At 43.8% G+C, this 23,367-nt stretch overlaps 1 protein-coding gene and 1 long non-coding RNA gene across 2 annotated transcripts in view; one reads left to right on the top strand and one right to left on the bottom strand.

Moving 5' to 3' along the window:
- Positions 1-23,367, bottom strand: part of LOC139828077 (uncharacterized) — a 168,662-nt gene that overhangs the window by 50,616 nt on the left and 94,679 nt on the right. The window lies entirely within an intron of this gene.
- RASSF10 (Ras association domain family member 10) lies at positions 1,964-5,608 on the top strand. Its single transcript, XM_065839774.2, has one exon. The coding sequence runs from the start codon at positions 2,483-2,485 to the stop codon at positions 3,824-3,826; it is 1,344 nt and encodes a 447-aa protein (XP_065695846.1). The 5' UTR covers positions 1,964-2,482; the 3' UTR covers positions 3,827-5,608.

Here is a 23,367-nt window from a genome sequence, read left to right as displayed (position 1 = left end):
CAAACTTCTGAAGCTTTGGTGACATTTTCCTGAGTCAGCAGACAGCCTGAAGCAAAATGCCCAAGGGCTAAAGTTGAAATCTACCAATGTACATTTCTAATGCCAGCTTTTTAACCACAGATTATATACATACTCATCTGATAGGCTTATCCTACTAAAGTCAAGTGTTTGTCTGCTTAATCTTACTTCCTCCAACCAAACTGCCATCATCTTCGTTCTCTCTCTGGCAATGCTGCCTTGGGGGCTCCACAGGAGAGGCAGAGCCAGTATTCCCTACAGAGATGTGGTCAAGGAAAGATGGAATGATCACCTTCCAATTTCATCGCACAAAGCCAGGCTTGGATGCTGGATAGATACAGGCAGTCAAACTAGTTGGAGCAGCTTGACCTGTGGGGAGTGTAAGATGTGTCTTCACATCACACCCTGCTCTTCCTGTCTTGTTCTTTGCCAGAACAAAGTAGGTACAGACATTCCCATAGGAAACACGTGTAAAATGAGATTAAAACTAAATGGGAAAGGCAAGGAATCACCACTAAAGGAGTCAGACAATTTTTCACTGCTTCATTAACCCTTTTGTTACACTCGATTCTGCAGAAAACCAACAAGGAATGATCTTTCTTTCCAAGTCTCTGCCAGCCTGATGAGAGCAACAAGGTTTTCCATTTCTTACTCTCCTGGAGCTTTTTTATCTGGAGCATTTCAGAGGCAAAGCTGAATTGTACAGTCCTGATTCACATCCCATTCCTGTTCAACACCCTATCATTCTGGGGCAGTGTGAGCTGTTGACTTTGTCCCACAGTCCTTATGATCCACCTTTGTCAAGGACATTTTGCCATTGATGGGTCCTCCTTCCTTTTCCCTGGAGTGAATGATGCTTTTAACCACAATCAACACATTGAACAAAAAGGCAGCACACCTCAGGAATCACCTTCCATCAGGAAACACTTCCACCCATCCAAAGGAAGCGTGCGATATAGCACTTCTGACACATCACGAGAGGAAAACAACTTGCCCCTGAAACCCAGCTTTAATGTAAGGTGTCTGTGGCTAGGAAGCAAAATCACTCTGTTACCAGCACCCCTGCCTTGTGTGCCCTTATTGCAACATGCAGTGGCCACCTTGGTTTGGAATTGTTCAGCCTGCAATAACACAGGAAAGGGACGTTAGCAGCAGGCACGTGATCCGCGACATCTTCAGCTCCAGGAATGCTGGCATTCAGTGGTCCCTCAGCCCACTTCCTCACGGAACAGGTGGCTGCACGGCAGAAACCACTGTGGTAATCAGCTGCCTTACGCAGCCAGAGCAGAAGGCAGGTGTTCTTCCCCAGGACTATTCTTTCCATGTAAATACAGGAGAAACCAGTGGAACAGCTGCCCACACTGGGGCTGTGCACTTTAGGGGAGAAGAGGATGTTAGGCTGCAAAACTGTTAGCTCACTATTTTCTGTGCCTCAACCTCACTGTTTCAAACAGCAAAATTACAGTAGTTAAGTTACAATACTGTAACTCCGTTCTGTTCTGCTGACTGGGACATGAACCTTATTCAGGCAAAAATCCTCTCCACACATCACACCAATTTTATTGGCTCTAAAATCCCCCAGAAAGTACAGATCAGCCTCCAGGCTTTAGAGGGTTTACCCCCTCTAACCATTATACTACTTTCTAGCCATGTGGAAAAGCATCAGTCCATGAACCCCCGCAGTGGAATCACACCGTGAAAATCAGTGCCACAACCCTGCATTTTATTGCCATTTCTTAAATCTCGTTTTAATCCGCACTCGGAGACTGATCCTGTTCTCATCAAAGTATGCAGCAAGCTCCTATTAAATCTGGCTCAGCTAGTATTTTAATAACACTCAGACGTTCCCGTCCTTTGCATATTTCATCTGCGAAGTGCTTTACAAACATGAATTTCCTAATTACAGGCGGATGATTTACTAAAACTGGAAATTCCTCACTAGTTCTGGCTTTTACTTTGAAGCTCCGGGATTCGCTCCTGTCCCTCGGCAGTTTGGAAGGTCCCTCGACGCCGCTCGTTCGCGGCAGAGGCAGCAGGGCAGAGAGGAAGACGCAGAGACGACAGCGACCTGCCTTGAAGTTTCCGCGCCGCCGGATCCCGGCGCGGAGTGCCGGGGCGGCGCTGCCTGGGGGCCGCTGCCCGGCCGGGGCGGGAGCCGCTGAGGGCGCCCACGTGGTGGGAGAGGAAAACCCGGCGGCGGCGGGACCCGGCAGAGTGCGGGCGAGAGCCGCGCGGGGCTCCGCGCCGCACCGGGCCGGGCCCCTCCCGGCGCACCGGGCAGGAAGGGGTGGAGCGGCCGGCGGAGCGCACGGGCGGGGAGCCGCGGGCGGGGAGGCATCCCGGCCATGCTGAAGCCGGGCGGGCGGGCGGCGCCGCGCCTCCCCTGAGCACTCCCCATGGAGCGGCTGTCCGGCCAGCCCTGAGCCGGCGGCCCCAGCCGCCCGCCCGCCCGCCACCGCTCCCGATGGAGCCCGAGGAGCGGAAGATCTCGGTGTGGATCTGCCAGGAGGAGAAGCTGATCTCCGGGCTCTCCCGGCGGACCACCTGCTCGGACGTGGTGCGGGTGCTGCTGGAGGACAGCCACCACCGGCGGCAGCGGCCGGCGCTGCCCGAGCCCGGCGGCGGGATGCTGTCGGGGCCGCCGCAGTCCTACTGCATCGTGGAGAAGTGGCGCGGCTTCGAGCGGATCCTGCCCAACAAGACGAAGATCTTACGGCTGTGGGTGGCGTGGGGGGACGAGCAAGAGAACGTGCGCTTCGTGTTGGTGCGCAGCGAGGCCTCGCTGCCCAACGCGGGGCCGCGCAGCGCTGAGGCGCGGGTGGTGCTCAGCAAGGAGCGCCCCGGCCACGGCCTGGGGGCGGCCCGCGCCAGCCTGGCACTCACGCAGGAGCGGCAGCGGCGGGTGGTGAGAAAAGCCTTCCGCAAGTTGGCAAAGATCAACAAGAAGCGGCAGCAGCCGCTGGCCCGGGAGACCTCGGCGGCGGAGAGGATGGAGACGCTGGTGCACCTGGTGCTCTCGCAGGATCACACCATCCGGCAGCAGATCCAGCGGCTCCGCGAGCTGGACCGGGAGATCGACAGGTACGAGGCCAAGATCCACCTGGACCGCATGAAGCGACACGGCGTCAACTACGTGCAGGACACCTACCTGGTGGGGACGGGCAGCGGGGAGCCGGAGCCGGGCCGGGAGGCTCAGCCCTCCGCCGGCCGCCCCGAGGAGGACTACGCGAGGAAGTGCGAGGAGGTGCTGCAGCTGCAGGAGCAGCGGGCGCAGCAGGAGGAGCTGCTGGAGCACCTGGCCGCCGAGATCCAGGAGGAGCTCAACGAGCGCTGGATGAAGCGGCGGCGGGAGGAGCTGGAGCTGGCGGCGGGGCCCGGCCTGGCCGAGGCGGACTGCGACACCACGGAGCTGAGTGGCGGCGGCGAGGGCGAGCTGCACCTGGAGCACGAACGGGTCAAGACCCAGCTGAGCACCAGCCTCTACATCGGCCTCAAGCTGAGCACGGACCTGGAGGCCATCAAAACCGACCTGGACTACACGCAGCGGGCGTGGGAGGACAAGGAGCGGGAGCTGCAGCGGCTGCTGGAGACGCTGGGCACCCTGGACGTGGCGGAGGCGCCGGCGGAGCCGCGCGGGGCGGCGGGCGGGGGGCGGCCGGCGGCGGGGGGCAGCGCGGCCGGCTGGGTGGAGCAGGCGCGGGCGCTGCGCAAGGACCGCGCCGACAACGACGAGGACTCGGACACGGGGCTGAGCTCCATGCACAGCCAGGACTCGGACTCGGTGCCCGTCTGCGAGTCCCTCGTCTAGCGCCTGCCCGCCCCGCCGGGCCCCGCAGCGCCAGGGACAGGGGGCGGGCTCCGAGGGGGCCGCTCGCAGCGAAACCGGGCAGCGTACGGCCGGCGAGGGCTCTGCCCAGGGTCCCCATCGCCCGCCGGGCAGCGCGGCACAGGATCTCCGCCGTGCGGGGCTCGGCGGGGGCTGGTGCGGGACTGTGCGGTGCGGGCGGGTGGGGGGTGGCGAGGAAACTCCCGGTGGAAGAGGCAGGCACACAGAGGAAACGCTGTAATTTTAGCTCTTTAAGCTGAGTTTAAACTTGTTCCAACTAGTCATCCACGGGCAGCGTTTAGGCTGGCTCGCCGGTACTTTTATCTGAGAAACCCACAGCGTGCTTGTGTTTCATTCACGTCTGGGATTGCTCGCACCTTAAATCCTGCCGCCTGCTGCCCTCCAAAGGTTTTCTTGCTGGGCCTTTTAATCCTGCGGTTCCCCACGAAGGCTACTTCGTGTAATCTTTTTGCAAGTAAAACCCCAGGACACATGCTCCGTAGGGTAGATCAGTTATCTCTATAACAGTTCCTCAGCACTGCAAAGTCAGATCGTGGGTTATACTGGTTATCATTTACAAATACACCTGGCTCCTTTACAGACAAAAAGTCACTGAGACTAAAGCTGCTGGTCATTTAAAAACTACGGAGGAAAAGAGGTGTCAATACTACTGAACCTGACACTGGCATCTCCCAGGGCGCAAGCTTTTGAAAGGTACTGCCGTTCCTTTTGGCAACCAAAAGGGATGATAAATCACTTTTTTTTTTTTTAAAAAGAGGACAAACTAAATGAAAATACAGATTAACATGTATTAACTCTGCTCTGCATAGTGCTTTTTCTTATGCATAGGTAAGAATGCTTTGTTTGAAGGCATACTAAGAAATCTATTAGTATCAATATGCATTTGACAGTCACTGAAAGCGACTAGCGGTGCCTGAATGTACACAGCCTTCAACAATGTGGGTTTTTTTTCACTAGGCTAGCTGATATTTGGCTGAGCTTGGTTGTAGATAAACAAAATACAGAATCAGCTTGAACTACTGTTTTTAATAATATAGTTCATATCAGGCCAAGAGATACAACAATAAAAGCATGACTCAAGCCCTACCTGCACTACAGCTTAATCTTTTCAGTTATTCCAATTAAAAAGAAATATGGCATCAGCTGTAACATGCATTTCATTTAACTGCCAAATCTTCCTCTGCAGCTTAACTCTTACTGAAAATACATGATCTGCTCTTACAATAAGAGACATTAAGGATTCTTGTATTGCAGAAACAGTTGATGCAGTGAGAGACCAGAGAATGTTTAGTCAGGTCCAGCGGATAGTGTGAAACTTTTTGAAACTTCTGAGATTATTTATGTAAGGCTATTTATACAAGTTTTCATTTAACGATTAGAAAGTATAAAAAGGGCTACATCAATAGACCAGTTCTTTATTTTTGATGAAAACCTCACAGTTTCCTCACCCAAAGACCAAGTTCCACTCTTTTGCAGTGTTCTTGCTGGTAGGAATTCTGTTGGACAACAGAAGAATGGACTCTGCAACCTGTCAGTTTGAAGGCAATTAGAGAAATACTGTCTGTGGATTTGCTGAGGCTGTACAATTCCCTATATGCTATCATTCTTGATAAATGTTATTCCACTGAATGGGTCTCCGTTATAACAAACTGGTTTATTTTAAACACTGATCATATAATTGTTTTTCATATTTTAGTCAACCTTGGAAAATATTTAAGAACCTATTTTTAGAGCTAATAAAACTCTTAATAAGACTAAATGAGTGTTCCCAATTGAGTGTGATTGAAACAAACAATATCTATCTATCTATTATCTATCTATCTATCTATCTGTCTGTCTATCTATCTATCTATCTATCTATATCTCAGGTCTGGGATTTTGTTATGTTGTCTTGTGGTGTCATTTACCTTCTGGCAGAGTGAGTAGAAAGATCTACCAAGTCAGACCTCTCCACTCTGTCTCATGCCAGCATTGTCCCCTTGCTTTCTGATGGCATGAGGGGCTCCCTCAGGTACAAGTAACAGTGTGAGTTCTCAGATCAGTCACTGCAGAGGTAGTGTAGTGATATTTAGAAATGGTGGCACATGTCCAGAGGAAGGAATTTCACCTCACTCTGCAATTAAAACTATTTATGTGGAAGTCAAGCTGAAGAATAAGTTGGTTGATAGGGGAGTCACATTGTTGCACTGCATTGTATTAACCAGTGTGGATGCAATGGGTGCGTGATGCAAGTATCTGTTGATAGCTTCTATAGTGACTGATGTAAGCTATAAACCTGAAATTGCTTTACGTAAGTTCTGCATTAGCCACACCAAGCAAATAAAAAGCAAGCACATTAAAGAAATAAGCTGCAACAGGCTGTACACCATTATGCTATTGATATAGATGTCAGATATTCTGTGAAGCATGAGGTAAAGAAAGCCAGGAAATTCAAAGTTGTAAAGCAAAGCCTGCCTACTCATCCTCAGCTAGGAAAAGCCTTAAAACTGGGTGTCCTGGTTTTACTCCAGGTCACTGAGGGACACACTTGTAGGGCACTGTGCAATATTGCTCCTGGCCTCAGTGCCCCAGATAATGATGCAGTAGATCGTGACTCCGCTGATCTGCTGGCCCCTGTCCCATGAGGACAGGGGTGAGAACACTGCGGGTGGCACTGTCATCTCAAGAGTTTGGTGGGAGCTGCGGTGACTCCTTATGAGGACACACTTAAATGTGCTCTTATATTGTGCAGGTGAAATTTGGTATATATATTTTATATTTAAACAGTTAAAACGCAATTGCAACAGGCTCAGTTTTTGCTCATGCATGTAGACTGAATTCAAACATCTTCACAAATCCCTATCTCTCTCAAACCATTATTAAAACATTAGTATACAAGACGAAATCACTGTTCGCATCGGACGAAGTACTTCTCCATTTCCACCCTCTTCTGGACTTGCATATCCTCACCTAGATAATGGAGACAAGCCACAGGATGCTTGGCTTTGACAGGGAATTTGGCTCTGAGGTTTGGCTGGGCACATAGCCAAAGGTTAGGAGAGCTGATTCAGAATCACAGGTAGAAGGGCAGGATTTTTATCTCCTTTCCAGTTCTGAGAGAATGAAAGAGAGGTAGCAGCAGAAAAAACCCAACCAACATCATGACACAAGTCTACCTTCTGATACCACCAAGAGAGGGGTGAAAGCTCCAACCAACATCTGCCTTTTTTTTAAATAACCATTCTCTTCTATCTTCCAGAGTCAAGTCTAGTCTAATCTTTCTCCCATCCTAAGACCAGACAAGCAATACAGTTTTTTACTTTATTCATAGCTATCTAACAGCATTATGAACTATTTAAATAAATCTGTGTTAGATTTATAGATCTGTGTATATATTGCCCTATCTATTCACACACTATCTGCTTCTGAAAGGAACCGTCAAGGACCAAGGCTGCCAGGCCTCTCTCTTCTCTCTCTACAGAAATCAAAGGGAGTTTTGTCCAGGAGACATAATCAGAGTAGAATCAGGCCTTAGTTTCATGCATCCTTTAAACAAGCATTATCAAGAACTATTACACAAGTCCCATCTGTTTGCTGCCCGTGGCCATATTTTTCTGACCATACATGGCACTTTCTTTTGTGCCTATACACAAGTTTGTGGGACCAGATCAGAAGAAAACTGATGAGCTTTAATTTAGGTGAGTTCCTAATGTGGCTCAATGTACAGTCAATGTACAGTCACAGAAATGCTTCCACCAGTGACAAGGTACTGTGGTAAAAATGAGAAATTGAAGGCACTTGGAAAGGTGGAACTGAATCTTTCAGCAATGGGCACTGTCTTATGCTGACTTGCATGTTGGCAAAATCTTTGCTCAGACTGCAAATTTCCCCCCACGCACAGCCTAAGGAGAAGGCTTCCAGGAGAAGACTAAGGCTGTAGCTGAAGCTACATATACATCAATTACACTTACCTACATTAAACCCCAAATGAGTCAACTAGTCCAGCTTTTAGCCTTGACCTCATTTCAGAAAGCCACTATCAAGAAATATTATTAGAGTGAAGACTCTGTGTCAAATTCAATATATTTCTAGTCCTTAACACATGTAAGAGATATGCCAGTTTGAATAAGCACTTTGTAGGGATATCATTTGAAGCCTTAAATGGGGAAGGAAGAGGGGAGGCAAATACATTTACTGTAATGAACACCACTGACAGGCAAAATGAATGACCTATTAATTATTGTCATTTACTCCAAAGCAGCATGTAGCCAGCCAAATCAGTCTGGTTGATTTACAGTGACAGATCCTTTTCCAAAGAACCCGCTGTCTTGGTTTCAGACAAGATATAGTTGAAGAAGGGAAGCAAGTAAGTGGGTGTGAGAGAAGGAAAACATGTAATGAAGCTTTTTTACTGCCTGCTTGCATGAAACATATTTTCCAGGTTTACTTTCAAAAAAGTCTGTGTGCCTGTGTTTGGAGAGATACGCAGATAGACACCCCCTCCCTCCCAAATTCTACACTACTTTGGGCTTTTTCCCTCCCCTCCTTTCATTTGCACTGAACTAGGACTGTAGTTCAATACATGAAAAGAGCAGCACAGCCCTTGAAATAAAATAACAGGTCTGGGGAGCTGTGCTGGTTACCAAGTTGAAATACAAGCCATTGCAGACTGTTGGAAGCCGTTGTCCTTTGAAGTCACTTGATATTATTGCTCCTGAGCTGGCATACAAAGTTTAAAGAAATGAACATCACAAAGTCCAGGGAGTCTACACAGATGTTACTTCTTTTATACAAACTCACATCACTAAATGAACTTGGAAGCTAAACAGAAAGGGAAAATTTAATAAACCCAAAGCAAAATTGGGCTTTATATGCAAATTACCCAGATATCTTCAAGCAGAGTTGTCAAATAGTGTTTTTAAAAATACTGCTTGCATAATTTAATACATTACTTGTGTGAAAGCATCAGAGCAGAACCTTCCATGCGGGGTGCACCGTCACAACCTTTCACACGCTGAATAACACTACTGACTTGGGCATTGATTTCTTAGAGCGTACAGCACTAACTCTACCAGGGAATCAGAATATACCCTTAAAATATAATATAACTTCTGCAGGCTTTACACACTATGTACATATAAGTTTGGTTACCCTGTCAGTTTTATTTGGGAAGCTTTATTAAAATGTCCTTTCCTAATTTTTAAAAATGTTTCTGAAATCCACTGATATTCTGTAAAAAATTAGTTTCCCTCCCAACAATTTTTCTCCTCTGTTCTGCCAACCTGCCTCTCCCCTACTCATCAGCATCTGCTCTGAATTTCACGAATAGTCTCATTCAAATTGGTGGGACTCCATGGACTCAGTGTCTTACCCACTTGGTAAGAAACCTGAAGACAGAAAGTTTCTTTCTATATCTTAGCAAATACTCAGTATTTATGCCGTATGTGCCAGTCTCAGCAGTATTTTAGTAGTTCTTTATGTAATAATATGTCATACAGATTAAGGAGATACTCTCACCAGCTGGTTTACGCCACTGTTGTTTAACTCCCTTGCCCAGCCCTGCTCCGTTTTCTGTGTTTCTTTGTTTGTTTGTTTTTAACGTGTTTCCAAGTTATCTTCTGAATTTTCCCCTTCTAATTTGAGGCAAGTACTTCTCACAGGAGGAGGGAACACATCTCAGGACAATATTCTGGGCAGCACGTTGCTGTGGAGCATTGGGGCAGAGAGATACAATTTCTATTCCCGGTTTGGAAAATAACTGGAGTAATGAGTGGTATCTTATTTCCCCTGGAGCGTAAGCTTTTGATGAAGCTATTTACTGTGTGATTGGACACCATCTGGCAGAAAGAGGCCTAATCCACTCGAGGTCTTTGAGGTACTGTTATAATGAAAACATTCAGCAATTTCACTCTTCTGTGCCTCAGTTCCCCCAATGTTGAAGTGCGTGTGCTTCCCTTTACTAAATAGTTTCAAATAATCTTTCCTATTTAACAGTTTGGTAAAACCACTGACCTCAGAACACAATCCTGCTAAGTCAGTCTTGGGATTTTATAGAGTTTACTTGGACAAAAAAACCCCAATAACAACAACAAAAAATGTCTCTGATTCACAGAAAGAGCTCTTACGTATCTGAAACATACTATTATCAGCTTCCTAGCACTGCACTTCACATGGCTTAATTATGTGATTATTTAGTCTATTATCTCTAAAACAAATAATTCTCATCAGTCAAATTGTGCTCATAAGCAGGTCTTTGGAAAATATGTTAGAAGCCTTTAGGAAAAATATTTAATCCCTGTTTCAATTTAATGTAATCCTTTGTTTTAATCTCTTACAGTGTATCTTTTATATGTAATCAGGCTATTAGTTTATGTGTAACCTAACAATTATTTTTTTCTTGCCCTCCAATGAATCTCCACTTGATAGACATATCTTAAGACCAGATGAAAAGAGACTTTGGAAATAAAGAGAGACAGGGATCACCTTTTGAAAACATTGGTGCTTGTTCTTCCCGCCACTAGCATAGAAGTAAACTTCCAGCTTTTTAATGTTTCCCTTTCTTTTGCAGTTGCTCGTCGCTTTCTCACAGTAAGGTCTCTCCATAATTCTACTACAGGCTTCCTTTTCAGAATGACCAGATGACTCATCAGTCACCAGCAGGTTAAAAGCTTAAAGCCAAGATTGGAAGTTTTTTTCTTTTTTAATAATTCTGTCCCTGCACATTTTCCCTGCTTGGTGTCAAAAATATTACACTGACCAGATAACAGAGGGCCAGACACTCAGATTTTACCATCCTTCAAAGGAAGATACAGCACACACAGCTCCAGGTGTCCTGTATCTGTCTCACACAGAACAGCACCTCCAGCTGTGCGCCATCCACAGCAGTGAGCGGACTAGAAACATCTTTCCTAGGCTAACACACAGCAAAGCGGGCTTGAAGCCACTATATTGTAAATTACTTACTCACCTGACAGAGTTAACTAATGATCTTCATCAGGCAATTCCAGTGTGAAATCAAATAACCTGATCATCTGATTATTTTGAATTCATTTTTACACATTTACTGGCTTCAAGGTGTTAACTTTAGAAACAGCATTCCCTGATCCCTACCTGTCGGGTGCAGTTAGGTAAGAAAATGGCATTCTGGCTTAGAGAGATTTATAAAGCAGTCAGGGTAGAGCATGGGCCTTGCTGCTTTCTCTCCTGGTGGGGAAGGAAAACTTCTCTGCCTCTGCACTGCCTGAAGGAATGGGGACAAGAGGCTGGAGAATGGAACCCAGCCCAAGAAACACAAACTGGAGACGAGGCAGCTGAAGGGAATGAATGAGAAAGGGCAAAATCCTGCAAGAAGGCTGGACAACAGGAAAGTAGCCGGCAGCATGAATCAACCCCTGCATTGTAACAAGGGAGAAAACTCGGAGTCTGTGATAACCACCAGGCACCTTACACTTCAAGGTGTTTCACTCCAACCATCTAACAAACAGCAGCCTGGGAGGAACAGGAGCCCATGCCACAGTATCTTCAAAGCCACCAACACTAGCCAGGTGAACAAGAGGAAAAAAATCATCAGTGGAAACCTTGTGGTTTTCCTGAGGTTTTGTTAACTTAGCTCTAAAGGCCAGTGACTGCAGGATTTGCAATAGGCTAACATGCTGAGAATTTGGGGATGAAATGTGACTTTTCTTTTTTTTCCCTTTCACTTTTAACTCATGCTTGGTAAATACGGAGGAATTAGTGTTTCCCTAGATAATACATAGTTTATATCATCAGGGTTTCTCCCCAATACACTCCTCTCCTAGAACATTAAGCCTTAGCTGCTTCATGATCCAGGATGTTGTCATGTTGCTCTAAGTGTTTACATACATGACTTGCCAAAAACAGTGCCACAAAGTAAACAGGCTATTTAGCTTAATTGAATAGGCAAGCTTAAGGTAGAAAGCAAATCCAGACCTATTACTCCAGTTTACACAAGCCAGCTTGCAAAGCATGTGCAATGGCATTTCTAAGTATGTTTTGCAAACTAGTTTGTGTAAAACAAGCCAACTGAGCCAGATTTAAATTTCAGTTGTTTAAAGTCTCTCATCTTGTGTCACTGAAATGATTCACATATAGATCACTTAATCTAATTAATGAACACAATTACCATGTTTTGACAATATTCATTGGACCTGTACTTCTTTCTGTGTTTCGCCTTCATAACCATCTCCATAATTATCAACTCCCATGGCTTTAATATGCCTAAAGGAATAGTTTACCTTTATAGAACATATATTCCACTCTTAACTTCTCTCTCATTGCCCCTCCCTCCTATATTTTTCCCCACAAAATTTCCAAGCCTTTTTCTTTTCCACCAGTCATTAGCAACTGGGCTTCATCTTCCCAAATAACAAGGGTGAGAGATACCTGCCTGTTCAGAAGTCGTCTGCCACACTTTCAACTGAAGGCTCATAACTGCCAAGTCACTGTCATTCCAGCCGAGTTGCTTTTACACCAGTATTCTGAGTTTTCTTTTACTTAAAAAATTGAAGAACTGATGTTTTTCTATTTCAAAGACAGGCAACCAGACTATCAGATTATGCAAAAGGGCACAAGTTACACTGCTTTGCCCAGGACATCAGACTCTGCTTGTATCGGGAGACAAGTTACAAACCCTGAAGATGCACCCAGATAACCCAGCAATTAATTTGTATGTTTTCAGCTAGAGCTAAATAATATCAATCTTGTTAGCATTTGTATAGCAATAGGACCACACAAGATAAAGACAAATAGTATAACAACTTTCTAAGTGACTATTTCTAAGGACAAGGCAGCCCTTGCTCTGGTGAGAGCGCAGTGCAGGCAGACAAGCCAGACATGGATCGAGATGACAGGCACAGGAGCTGCAGCGACTTGAACTGGGTACGCAGCAGGTTAGTAACAGTGATGGGAACAGAAGCCAACTCTCCCCCTTCCCACTCTGTTTTCCTCTCTGCTGGACCCACACTTCCAGCCTGTGATGTGCTACAGACAAGGTATAAATTAATCTCTACCCTTCACTACCACGGGACCTGTATACCAGGTAACTTGTGGAGGCTTATTCAAGCTATTGAAGAAATACAGGAGGTCAAAGAGCATTGGGAAAGCATTGTGCTAGCCTACATTTCATAACCATGTTTCCTAATAGTCTCAAGCCTATAACTTTGTATTCTGAGAATTTATGGTTTGAGGAAGATTTTTTGATCAATTTACATGTTAGTGCCATAAGTAGCTGCTATTTCTATAAATGAGTTTCATTCTCTGTCTCCTGGATATCTGTATTTCTTTTCTGCAACAAGGAGAACCACACAAGCTGTAAAGATCTGTCTATAAGTTAATTTTCCAACTAAGTTTTTACAATATTGTTAGCAATATATGCTTAGTAAATCTGTAGTTTTGGGACTCTTCATTAAAATTAAAAATCTTGTGTTTCACTTGGGGCCTGAGCTCTATCATTTGTCTTTTTCTCTATGTATTTCTGTTACATATTTATGTTATACACTACTCAAAATCATGAGCCTGGAGAGTTATCTCAGATTTGTTGATCATGGAAGTCCAAACTTCGTCATTAGTTCAAGTGACACCAACAAATTTTCATTAGCTCCAGGGAAACAGAAATGAAAGTTTGGCCTGATGTTTGAGATACCTATCACAGGATATCAGGAATTGGGAAACTCATGTTGTTCATCAGAACAGCCAAATCAGTGCACTAAAATATGCCTCAATGAAAAGCAAATTAATTTTCACATGATGTGTGGTGGAGAACAGAGTTGGCTGCGAAAGTTCAGGCAAAGCTGTTGTATTTTAATTTGCCATTTAAGAAAAAGCAAAACACTTTGTGAAGACCGACCCTGCCAAAGGTGTTTCACCCAGTGGGCAGGTGTCGCTCCGAAGCCTGCCTGGCTTCCATGCCTGGCATTTTCAGGTGAAGAGGAGTATCGGAATCAGTAGCAGCTGCAATGGCACCTAAGATAAGAGTATTTCCTTCAGACAGACCATTGCCAGTACAGCCTCTGTCTTGAGGTTCTCAGCTATACTTAAAAAAGAACCCAAAAAAACACACACCAAAAACCCCAAACAAACTAACCCCAAACAATCAAAAAAACCCAAACAAAACACCTAAACCAAACCAAACTACAAAAACCTCCACAATGAAACCAAACCAAAACCACCAAAAACCAACCAACCAAACAGAGTATTTTTAAGTTACTGAAGGCCCATGGAGATCTGTATTGGCACAAGAGGCTTTATTAAACAAATATTCAGTACTGAAAAAGGTTGCATCTTTCATTAGGGCTCTAAAGGAACAACTCCAAACATTTTATCATGCGATCTTTTGATCCATCTAGATGAAAGCCCTAGCGATCGTATAATACAAGTGACCATTATGACTGGTTCTGTTGTCTAGGAGCCCACTGTGATTAGCACTCTATGAGTTCCAAACAGTTCGGTCCCTCACCAAAAGCTTTTATGTGGGAAGGTAGCCGTGATACACAGTATATAATGAGCCTGAAAAACTCCCATTTTTATTCAAATCACTAATGAACAGAATAATATCAGACAAGAATGGAAAGTACCAAACCAAGGATCTAAGTCTGGCAGTATTTTAGATATTGAATTATGAGCTTTAATAAGAGCAGGCACTGAATAGTTACTAGATGGAAAAACGCAAAAAATGGAAATCATAGGAAAATGGTGCACTTGGAACTTGCTTTCAACATTTCGTGTGGCTTTCTATACATTTAGTGTGTGACATGCATATGCCCTTTTCCTGCTGCTTAGTGTTTTGGATTGTCTCTCTTCTGGCAGCCAGAAACACCAGCTAAACCAGATTAGAGTCTCGCAAAATCTTTCTTAAGAGTTAACGACAAATATAATAGATGTATTTGAGTGTTAACTGAACATGATCATTAATATAGCTAGACGTAGTAATCATGATGTAGTCAATTATTGAACAAAACTAAAATCCTGTTGAATCATGAGAAAATAAGATCACATAATGGAAAAGTCCTCTTTTCTATCCTTTGCTTTAAAGTTGACAGCTAGTCAAGACTTCTCTAGAAGTAAAGGAATTGTTTGCACGTTAGTGTATACTTCAGATTGAAGAAAGAGGTTTCAAAAGTATCTCACAGCTCCCAACAAATTCTTCCAATAGTGTAATGTTTGCAAAAATTCAGTACTCATCTTCATAAGCTACTCAGTTAAACACAAGATGACTAAAGATGATTTAGTTTTTCTTCCTGATCCCATATTTAAAGTATGAATATAATTTAGACATCAGTAGATAAAGAGCATGTCAATGAAGGACAAGTACAAATTCAAATTACTAAGGAGAAAAATTAAGTTAATTTCAGTGTGGAATGTTTGTAAGCAGTGTGTAATCATTCTTCAGTTTAAATGACTCAATTAAATAATCTATTATTATGTTCCCTGGCAAATCGAGCCTAAACATGTACAAGTGCAAAAGCTAAAAGATCCAACTGCATTCAGCATTCAAATACAATGAACTTCTAATACATTGGCCAAGAATGTATTTTTGTCTGTGTGTATGTGTGTTGTTAGTTTTTTTGGTTTGGGGTTTTTTTTTTTTTTTAATCCTTAAGGGTCTGAAATGCAGCTGAACAATCCATTGTATGTTTCACTACGAGTCATAAGGGTCAAATTCCAGCCCAAGGTACAAATGTTAACATTTCCATGACATTCATGAGTGTCATACATTCACATCTGAGCGTGGTCTACCCATAAACAAAGAGAAGCCTACAAGACATTCTCCAATGCTATTTGAGAAGTCTGTTGCTCACTTGCCACTTGGGCACACCCATGCTTAATTTTCTTTTCAGCAAATGGCATTATCCTCTATACCCCCCACTTCGAAGCAATTACTCATTTCAAAAAATAATAGAACAGTAGTCCCCAAGCGACTGCATTCAAACATCTTTCCTGATGCTAAGCAAACATCACGCCATTCAGAGTATCATGCCTAAGCCTGGCCCTGTTTTTGGAGAAGGATTAGCACAAGCCAACCAGTCTGGCAGGACTGACAGTCACTGACTTCAAATCAAACATCATCTCCACCCCAGAGTATGCCTGCAGGGGCTTCCTTCAGGAGACTTGCTGAGGGGAGAGAGGGGGAAGATGAGACACTAAAAGCCACCCCTTGGCTTAGGAACCCAAGTCCCGCTTTCAGAACAAGTAGAGGTTTAAGTGTCTCTGACTTCCAGTGAGACCTGTCCTCCAAAAGGTTGTCAGTTTGGAAAATCACATGAGACAACAGTCCAAAAATCACTCTTTTTGAAAATTGTAGCCCTGCCACAGAATTCAAGTGTTATACCATTGATACTTTTAACTTGTAAACTAATAAGAAGGAAACTTATTCTTTTAGACCAGGAAAAAAACTTCTACATAGAGAATTTTTGCGATTTCATACACTGAAACCTATCTGGAGTTATCACAGGTGACTTTCTTGCAATTCTGAAGAACTGTGCCCAGTTCTCATTAAAATACAGACTAAGGACAAACATGGAAATACTGAACATTTTTTCTAAGCCCAGTTTTTATAGATCATAGTAATACATGGCTAGTAAGTGAATTAAGTCAGCATCATCCCACCGAAGTGTTTTTTAAAAACTCAGTGCAAGATCTGACCAGATCCACAGAGTAATTGAGCAAGATAATCAAAGATTTATTATGAAAGCCTAGTTTTCCACAAATCCAACTGCCTGGCTTCGCTGATGCTCAGCTGATCTCAAATTTGCAGAAAGAAAAAGCAGAACAAAACACAACTGTCCCAGCTCCTGACCTCTTTCTACAGTCCACATCTGATTTACTTTCAGAGAATAGAATCCAAGTCAAGAGCTGCCACTACTGAAGGCATAAGCTTAGCTCTGCGACTCCACCAGGATGCTAAGAATATGAGACATAGCCAAAGGTGGCTGGAAGAAATAACACCATGCATGAACACTCAGTCTCTGGTTCCCTGGCTTTGCAAACCTATCGGTGCCTTTGATCGAGCAAAAAACCTCAGCACTGCCATCTCGCATTCAGGATCGCAAGGGTTTTAACCTACTGTAATTAACATTATAGAATGCCAGTGTCGATCACAGAGTTGCTTCGGTAGTGTAGGCAGATGGAACAAGTGTGAGGTCAGCGACAGATCCCCAGGACAGCCCTGCTTTGCAGAAGGACAGAAGGACAGAGCGTCCCAGCAGTGCTGCCACCCGAGCTCACATGCGCCCAATGCGATGTCCCAGATCTGCGGCTGGTGGAGCCAAGAACACAGATTTAACAGGCTAACGCAGGTTGTTGTTCTACTCTCCACCCCAGGCTTTTCCTGCTGGCATAAACTAATCAAGTGTGGTTTCACTGAATAAAAATAATCCATTGGTACCTGTAATAGAAGCTAGACCAAATTAATCTGAAGTTCATACTTCAAATCCTGACCAAACGAGTGAATAATTATTATGTATTTATTACTTTCTGCTACAAGCCTACCCAGCAAAAGAGGTAGAACCCATAACTCCATTGACTTCAAGAGGTTTAATATCCATGAGTGTGAAATAAAATGCATTTACACAGAATGAACTTGTCTGGCAGTCTGAGTGTGGAGAATCATGCCATGTACTGTGCCATTTTCCCCCTGTCATCATTCTTATCCTGACTTTACTACACTCCATAAAAGTGGGAAGGAGAGATGTACACGCAGATCCCCAAGATGTGTTACACTGATAGGTTGGCAATGTTTATGGAGCAAAACTGCATGAAAACAGATGTTTACAGAAAGTCTTAACATTAATCTTATGCTGGTAAATCAAACTACAGGGAAGAAACCCACTTATACACAGATGTAAGGCATTGATATAAATCTCCCTTTTCTAATTCATTATTTGGCAAGGGGAAGAGAAGAATCTTAGTTATTACTGTTGAGTGGACTTCCAGCCAAAACTGATTGCTAGAAACAGTAAAAAAACCCTACTAGCCCAGTAAATATTTCACAGAAGAAAAAACGGCCAAAAGTTTATGTCAGCAAGTTAAAAGAGGCAAGATCGTATCACCATATATTCATATACTAGTCAATTTTTGTATATACAGAAAATTAATACATCTTCATGTCCAACGTGAGCTGCAAACATTTATAGCCTGAAAACAAACAGCCAGGGAGTGTCCAGACTAGTCCTTCTAAACAGCAAACAATTAACTCAAGGCGAAACTATACTGCAGACATGCCCAAATCCGGAGTGTGTTTCATTCCCTCTGGCTGAGAGGAGAAGTGAGGTTGAGCAGAGAAATAACTTCTTTTCTGGGAAGCAAGCAGAAGGCCTATTGCTCTAAAGAAAAGCCATGAGGGAAATAAATGAGTTTAAATAGTAGCAAAGCAAGGGGTAGCTGACTATGGCCATTACTGCTCTCTTCCTCTGCAACTGCACGACAGCATTCAAGGGAAGAAATGTGGAAAAGGAGCGCTATAGAAAGGCATTTGCAGCAACAGTTTAAACGTGTTTCAAAATATTCCTTTCTTATTAGCCACCTCATCAGCTAATTGTTCCTGTGCTTGAAAAAAGCCCTGCTTTTCTGACAGAAGAGAGCTGCTGCTAACTTGTGTCCAACACAGCTTGCCCAAGGACTTTGCATCCCCTTCCAGCACGGAGCAGCCGAACAGCCCAACCATTTATCACGACCATGTTACAAAGATAGTTCTCCTCCCCCTCGTCTTCCAGTAGGGAAGCCAAAGCAAGACACAGAAGAGCTGCAGCGTCTTGGCAGGGGCCCTTATTAGGCAAACAAAATATACTAATCTTTTATATAAATCATCCACAGCATTGCAGGCAATTTTGACGCGTTTTAGGTGTCGTGAGAATTGCTACAAGATATAATCTATACTTAACAACTCAATCCACTCATCCAGTATCCATGCCAGCAGTGATAACATCTGCTGTCTTCACGTGGCTGAATCTTCTCTACAGAGTTGCATTTGTTTGTGTTCTCTCTCCCTGCTACGTGTATTCTCTTTCTCCCTTTGCCTCCTGCTTTTGCAGACCTTGCGACACGGCACCAGGCCCCTCAGTACATCGCTTGCTCCAACTCCATGGGGCGCCAGTGACCTCGGGGGGCTGGGAGAAGGGGGAAGGAGGCAGGGAGCTCCTGGGGCGGGTGAGCAGTAGGAGTGGGAACTCCTTGGACCAAAACAACACGTTTCTTCAGGAATTCAAAGCCTTGGAACAGCACGGTGCAACAGTGCAAGCCCCACAGTAATAACTGGGCCCAGTGTTTCCTCTTCTGAACAGAGACTCTCCCTAGGAGATTGCACATTTATTGGAGTGTGTTAATTATTAATTGAGATGATTTTTAGCTCCACTTTGTTGCTGTTAAACCAGGAACTGAAGAATTTACCAGGCACTTAATTGAGCTACAAACCTGGAGCAGTGCTGCCTGCAACTTAGTCTTACAACTTAATTCCTACAAGGGTCAAGAAAAAAAACACAGGAAACTACGAGGGTGATATGTTATGTCTTGGTGAGCATTTCTCAAATACGCCACCTTGGGAAAAGCAAGGCCTAGGAGTATTATTGAATCTTCTAATGATTCCAGATGTTCAGATTATGGTATTAGCCAAAAAAATTCTGCCCCCCCCTCCCCCCGTATTGTAAAACTGTGAACCTTTCTTTCATATAATGAACAATGGTGGCTTGCTATAACACATGATACAAAGGTGGCAGCTCTTAAAACAATCATGAAGATTTGCCTAAAAGAAGATCTCATGAGGAAAGTGCTGTTAATGGCACTGCTCCATATCAGTCTCTAGGATATACCAAAGGTAGAATTTATGGTCCATAAAACCAATCTGTAATTCCAACTTGGGCTGATTTCAACACAGTAGCTTAAAATTAAATATTTGTGTAGCTTCAACAAAAGTGGCTAGTGGCCGGATATATCATGGAGCCTGGAACTGGCTTCCTTCCTTCACCTAACACAGCTTGAGCTGGCATCTTCGGGACAGGCTACTTTGCAACCCCTGAAAAGCAGAGAATTAAAAAAACCAGGTGGATGTGCAAGTAAGTTGTGTGGGTTGCAGTTTTTTCACAGTAGTCCAGCCTGATATATTTTTAGCAATTCATTGCAAGAAATCTGTACATCCCTTTTTCACACTTGAGAGTATCAATAAACTCAGCTCTAAGGAAAAAGCAAGAAGGAGAAGCCTCTCCCTTCCCTACACAGGCTTCTGTTAATATAAAAACAAGCCCTGCCTTTCCCCTCCCTGACCATATGAAGGGGATCAGTCTTGGGCCATTAGGCAAGATGTACATGACAGTAAGTTTGCATACCAGCTACTTTACTTGCTTTACTTTACACCAGACACGCTTTGATCTTACAATCAAAACATGTTTTCATTTTGAACATTTGCATCCATGCTACACATGTATGAGCTCTAGTCATGCAAACAGGTTGTGCTTACAGGACTATGCAAAACATGACCGAGTTTTATACAGTAGTTCCTAGGAGCTGAGAGAAGGAACAGCAAGAAGAGCTCAAGAGGGCATAACAGCTGCTTTTATTAGGCAATTTATTGTGTTACTCTGCACACCCACAACCTTGGGGGAAGGGCTGGGATACATGTTCATAGCCCCAGTAGTGAATTAGATGCAACTTGTATGAAAAAAGAGTGGATCTTGCCAATACAAATCAGAGTATTCCACAATTAACTGCTAACTTCTGATTTTAAGATGGTTGTGAAGGAAGAAAAACCCTTTCCCTAACTACGTATCTCTTTTTGTATATTTAATTATTTCAATACAAACAAAAATAGAACTTTGCCAGGGTTTCATTAAGGTTTGATATTCAAACTACTTGTTAGAGAAAAATCTACTTTGTTGCTTTTATTTCTTAAAAAGCTGCAGTTTGAAATTTGTCAGGACATAGGAAAGTTCAAATAAATTACTGTTTGTATAGCACTCTCAGATCTCCAGATGAAAAGCTTAAGAAGTGCATAATATCAGCCAGAACAGCTGTAACATGTACGAATGCTGAGTTACACGTCATGGTTTAGCAAATTATATTGGCATCAATTTTCATGCAGTGTCCCATCCAAAGCATTCAGTACTAAGACCTACGCTAGCTTTGTGATCAGAACAACAAAGTCCTAGATGCCTTTTCTCTCTCATACTCGCATTAATTAGCCTTAGAATGTAGCGTTCCACTTGAAAAATAAGGAACACACAGTAATCAAAGCCACATCCATATATGTATAAATATACCAAAAGTCAAAAGGCTTTACATAGAAGCCTCCCAACAAAAGTTTAATTTTTTGAAACCTCAGGGAGGGAGGCAAGTTCCATTTGTTTCACATCCTTTTCAATGCAAAAAAAGACGCTTGCAGGACCCTCTCCAATATTGTGCTGTGTATGTGTCCAGGTTCTGTGCTACATCTCCTACAGGCTGGCTCCCTGCTTGCTCAGGCCAGCTCTACCCACCGCCTCCATCGCAGCAGGGTACGGTCGGCCTACGACGAGGATGGTGAACAAAGCAGCTGCTGGCACTTGCAGAAGGAATGGGAGAAGGGAGAGGTCAGGATGCTTTTGCGAGGACCCTGTGTGGGCACAGCTTCAGCAGGAAGGGTGGAGGTAACTGCCACCCGAAAGCGGCCCATAGCACGAAGATGAAGGAGCTCCCAAAGGAGGTGGGAGCAGTGGGTTTGGATCCCCTTTGGCAAAGGAGGGACCTAAACCTGGGTAACCTGCTTTCTGGATGAGACTTCAAAGCTGGGACTGCTCCTCCTCTCCCACTCACACGCCCCGAGGTGCGGCTTTACACACAGCCTTACTGGGCTTCCTCCCGGCTTTCTGGAGGGCTGTGCACCCAACCATCAGCGCGGTGGCTGCTGCTGAGCCACATGCTCGGGAACCCGCAACCCACCTCATGGGTGCTTTCTTTGTGCCTCAGTCCCCCTTGAATAAAAAGAAATAGCACTTCCCTAACTCACTGAGATTTTCTGAAGATAAAATACATTAAAAACTAAACTATCAGAGCATGAAAACAGATAATATTTGTAAGACTGATAGACTGAAAGACACAAGAACCCCAAGTGCCTCCTATGCCACCTCTGAACCACCCTCTGGCAGGAGCAGAGGGGCCGGCAGAGGTTTGTAAAGCAGCCTTGCAGCTCCCTCCTGCCCGAGCCCACAGAGTTAATTGCATTAAGTCTTACATGGGTCCTACAGGGAAAAGAAAAGCATCTCTCGGGTTACTTAGAGGTTGCTGGGAGCACCTCCGAGGGCACCACATTGCACAGGCTGATTATGCTCTGTGCCAATAAGCTTTGCTGAATGTAAAATTAAGACAGCTAATTAGTGTAAGTTCAGTGTTACATTAGCTGTAATCTATTTAAGTGATATGGTGGCGTTGAGGAAGCCCACAAGCTGCTCAGGACAAGAAAGTGTTCTGCTTAAACAGAAAAGCTTTCATTTGGATATACTGCACTTCTTTTCTCCAGTTTGTCTTGAAAAATTCTGGTGGATTGAATGCCACTAATGGATTCAGTGCTTATCCTTCAGCTCTGCTTAAACAATCGTAATAAAATATACGTATATTGAGATTGTTTTAAGTTTAGTTCTAAGATTTGAAAACTTCAGAAATATATATTTCAGTCACTGGACTTCTTTTAAGTTTAGTAACACTACAAAATCTACATGCTCTAATATTTACTGGTACTAACCTGTTTCCACTGAAGTCAATGGCAAATATACCATTATTTTTATTGATTATAGGTTCGGGCCCTTAAGAATAGAAACATATACCAAAAAAAAGAAAAAAAAAATATATAACCAAATTTCCTGCAGTAGCTTCATTACCTTTCCTATCAAGGATTTGTATTCTGCAAATTAGGAGGATTTTTAAAATACTTTTTAGGGTGCCATTTCTTTTTTTTTTTTTTTTAATACCCATAAACAAATACGTTAACAAGCTCAAAAGATTTATTAGTCAGTCTAGAATGACACAGTTAGCAGATGAACTCTCTAGCAAGCTTCTTTCTTGCTATACTTAAAAGATTAGGAACAAAGGAGAAAACAGAAAATCTGAATTGCAAGAGCTTAGTGTGTTCCACCAGTTGACAAAAGAAAGAGGATGATTCCATTTGCTCCCACCCAGGGAACAGATATTTCATTGTTCCTCTGTTTGGTGACTGTCCGAAACTTGTCTGAATACCTTTCATTTGGTAATGGCCAGGAACTGTAATCTTACCATCTGACATGGCAGAAGGACAAGATGATACTGAATAGAGGAGCAGTGGGAAGGATTTTAAACAGACAACCATCCTTTCAACTACTACAATAAAACAGGTACAGAGACACAGAAATGTCTTGCACAGGACACAAAGTTGACATTCAATCCCCAGAACAATCTGTATAATAAAGGAGCAGTATAATGAAGATCAACTTCCAGCAGTTAGCATTCAGAAGCGGAGTAGTTCAGGCCTGCTTGAAACAAATACTTTTAGACGAGATCTGAAGCATTTA

Source organism: Patagioenas fasciata, chromosome 5, assembly GCF_037038585.1.
Source record: "Patagioenas fasciata isolate bPatFas1 chromosome 5, bPatFas1.hap1, whole genome shotgun sequence".
NCBI classification, from domain to species: domain Eukaryota; kingdom Metazoa; phylum Chordata; class Aves; order Columbiformes; family Columbidae; genus Patagioenas; species Patagioenas fasciata.
The sequence above is the reverse complement of the archived record's forward strand: the minus strand, read 5'-3'. Positions and strand labels throughout refer to the sequence as shown.

Coding starts and splice junctions, on each gene's coding strand:
- RASSF10 (XM_065839774.2), top strand. CDS start 2,483: ATGGAGCCCGAGGAGCGGAAGATCTCGGTGTGGATCTGCCAGGAGGAG.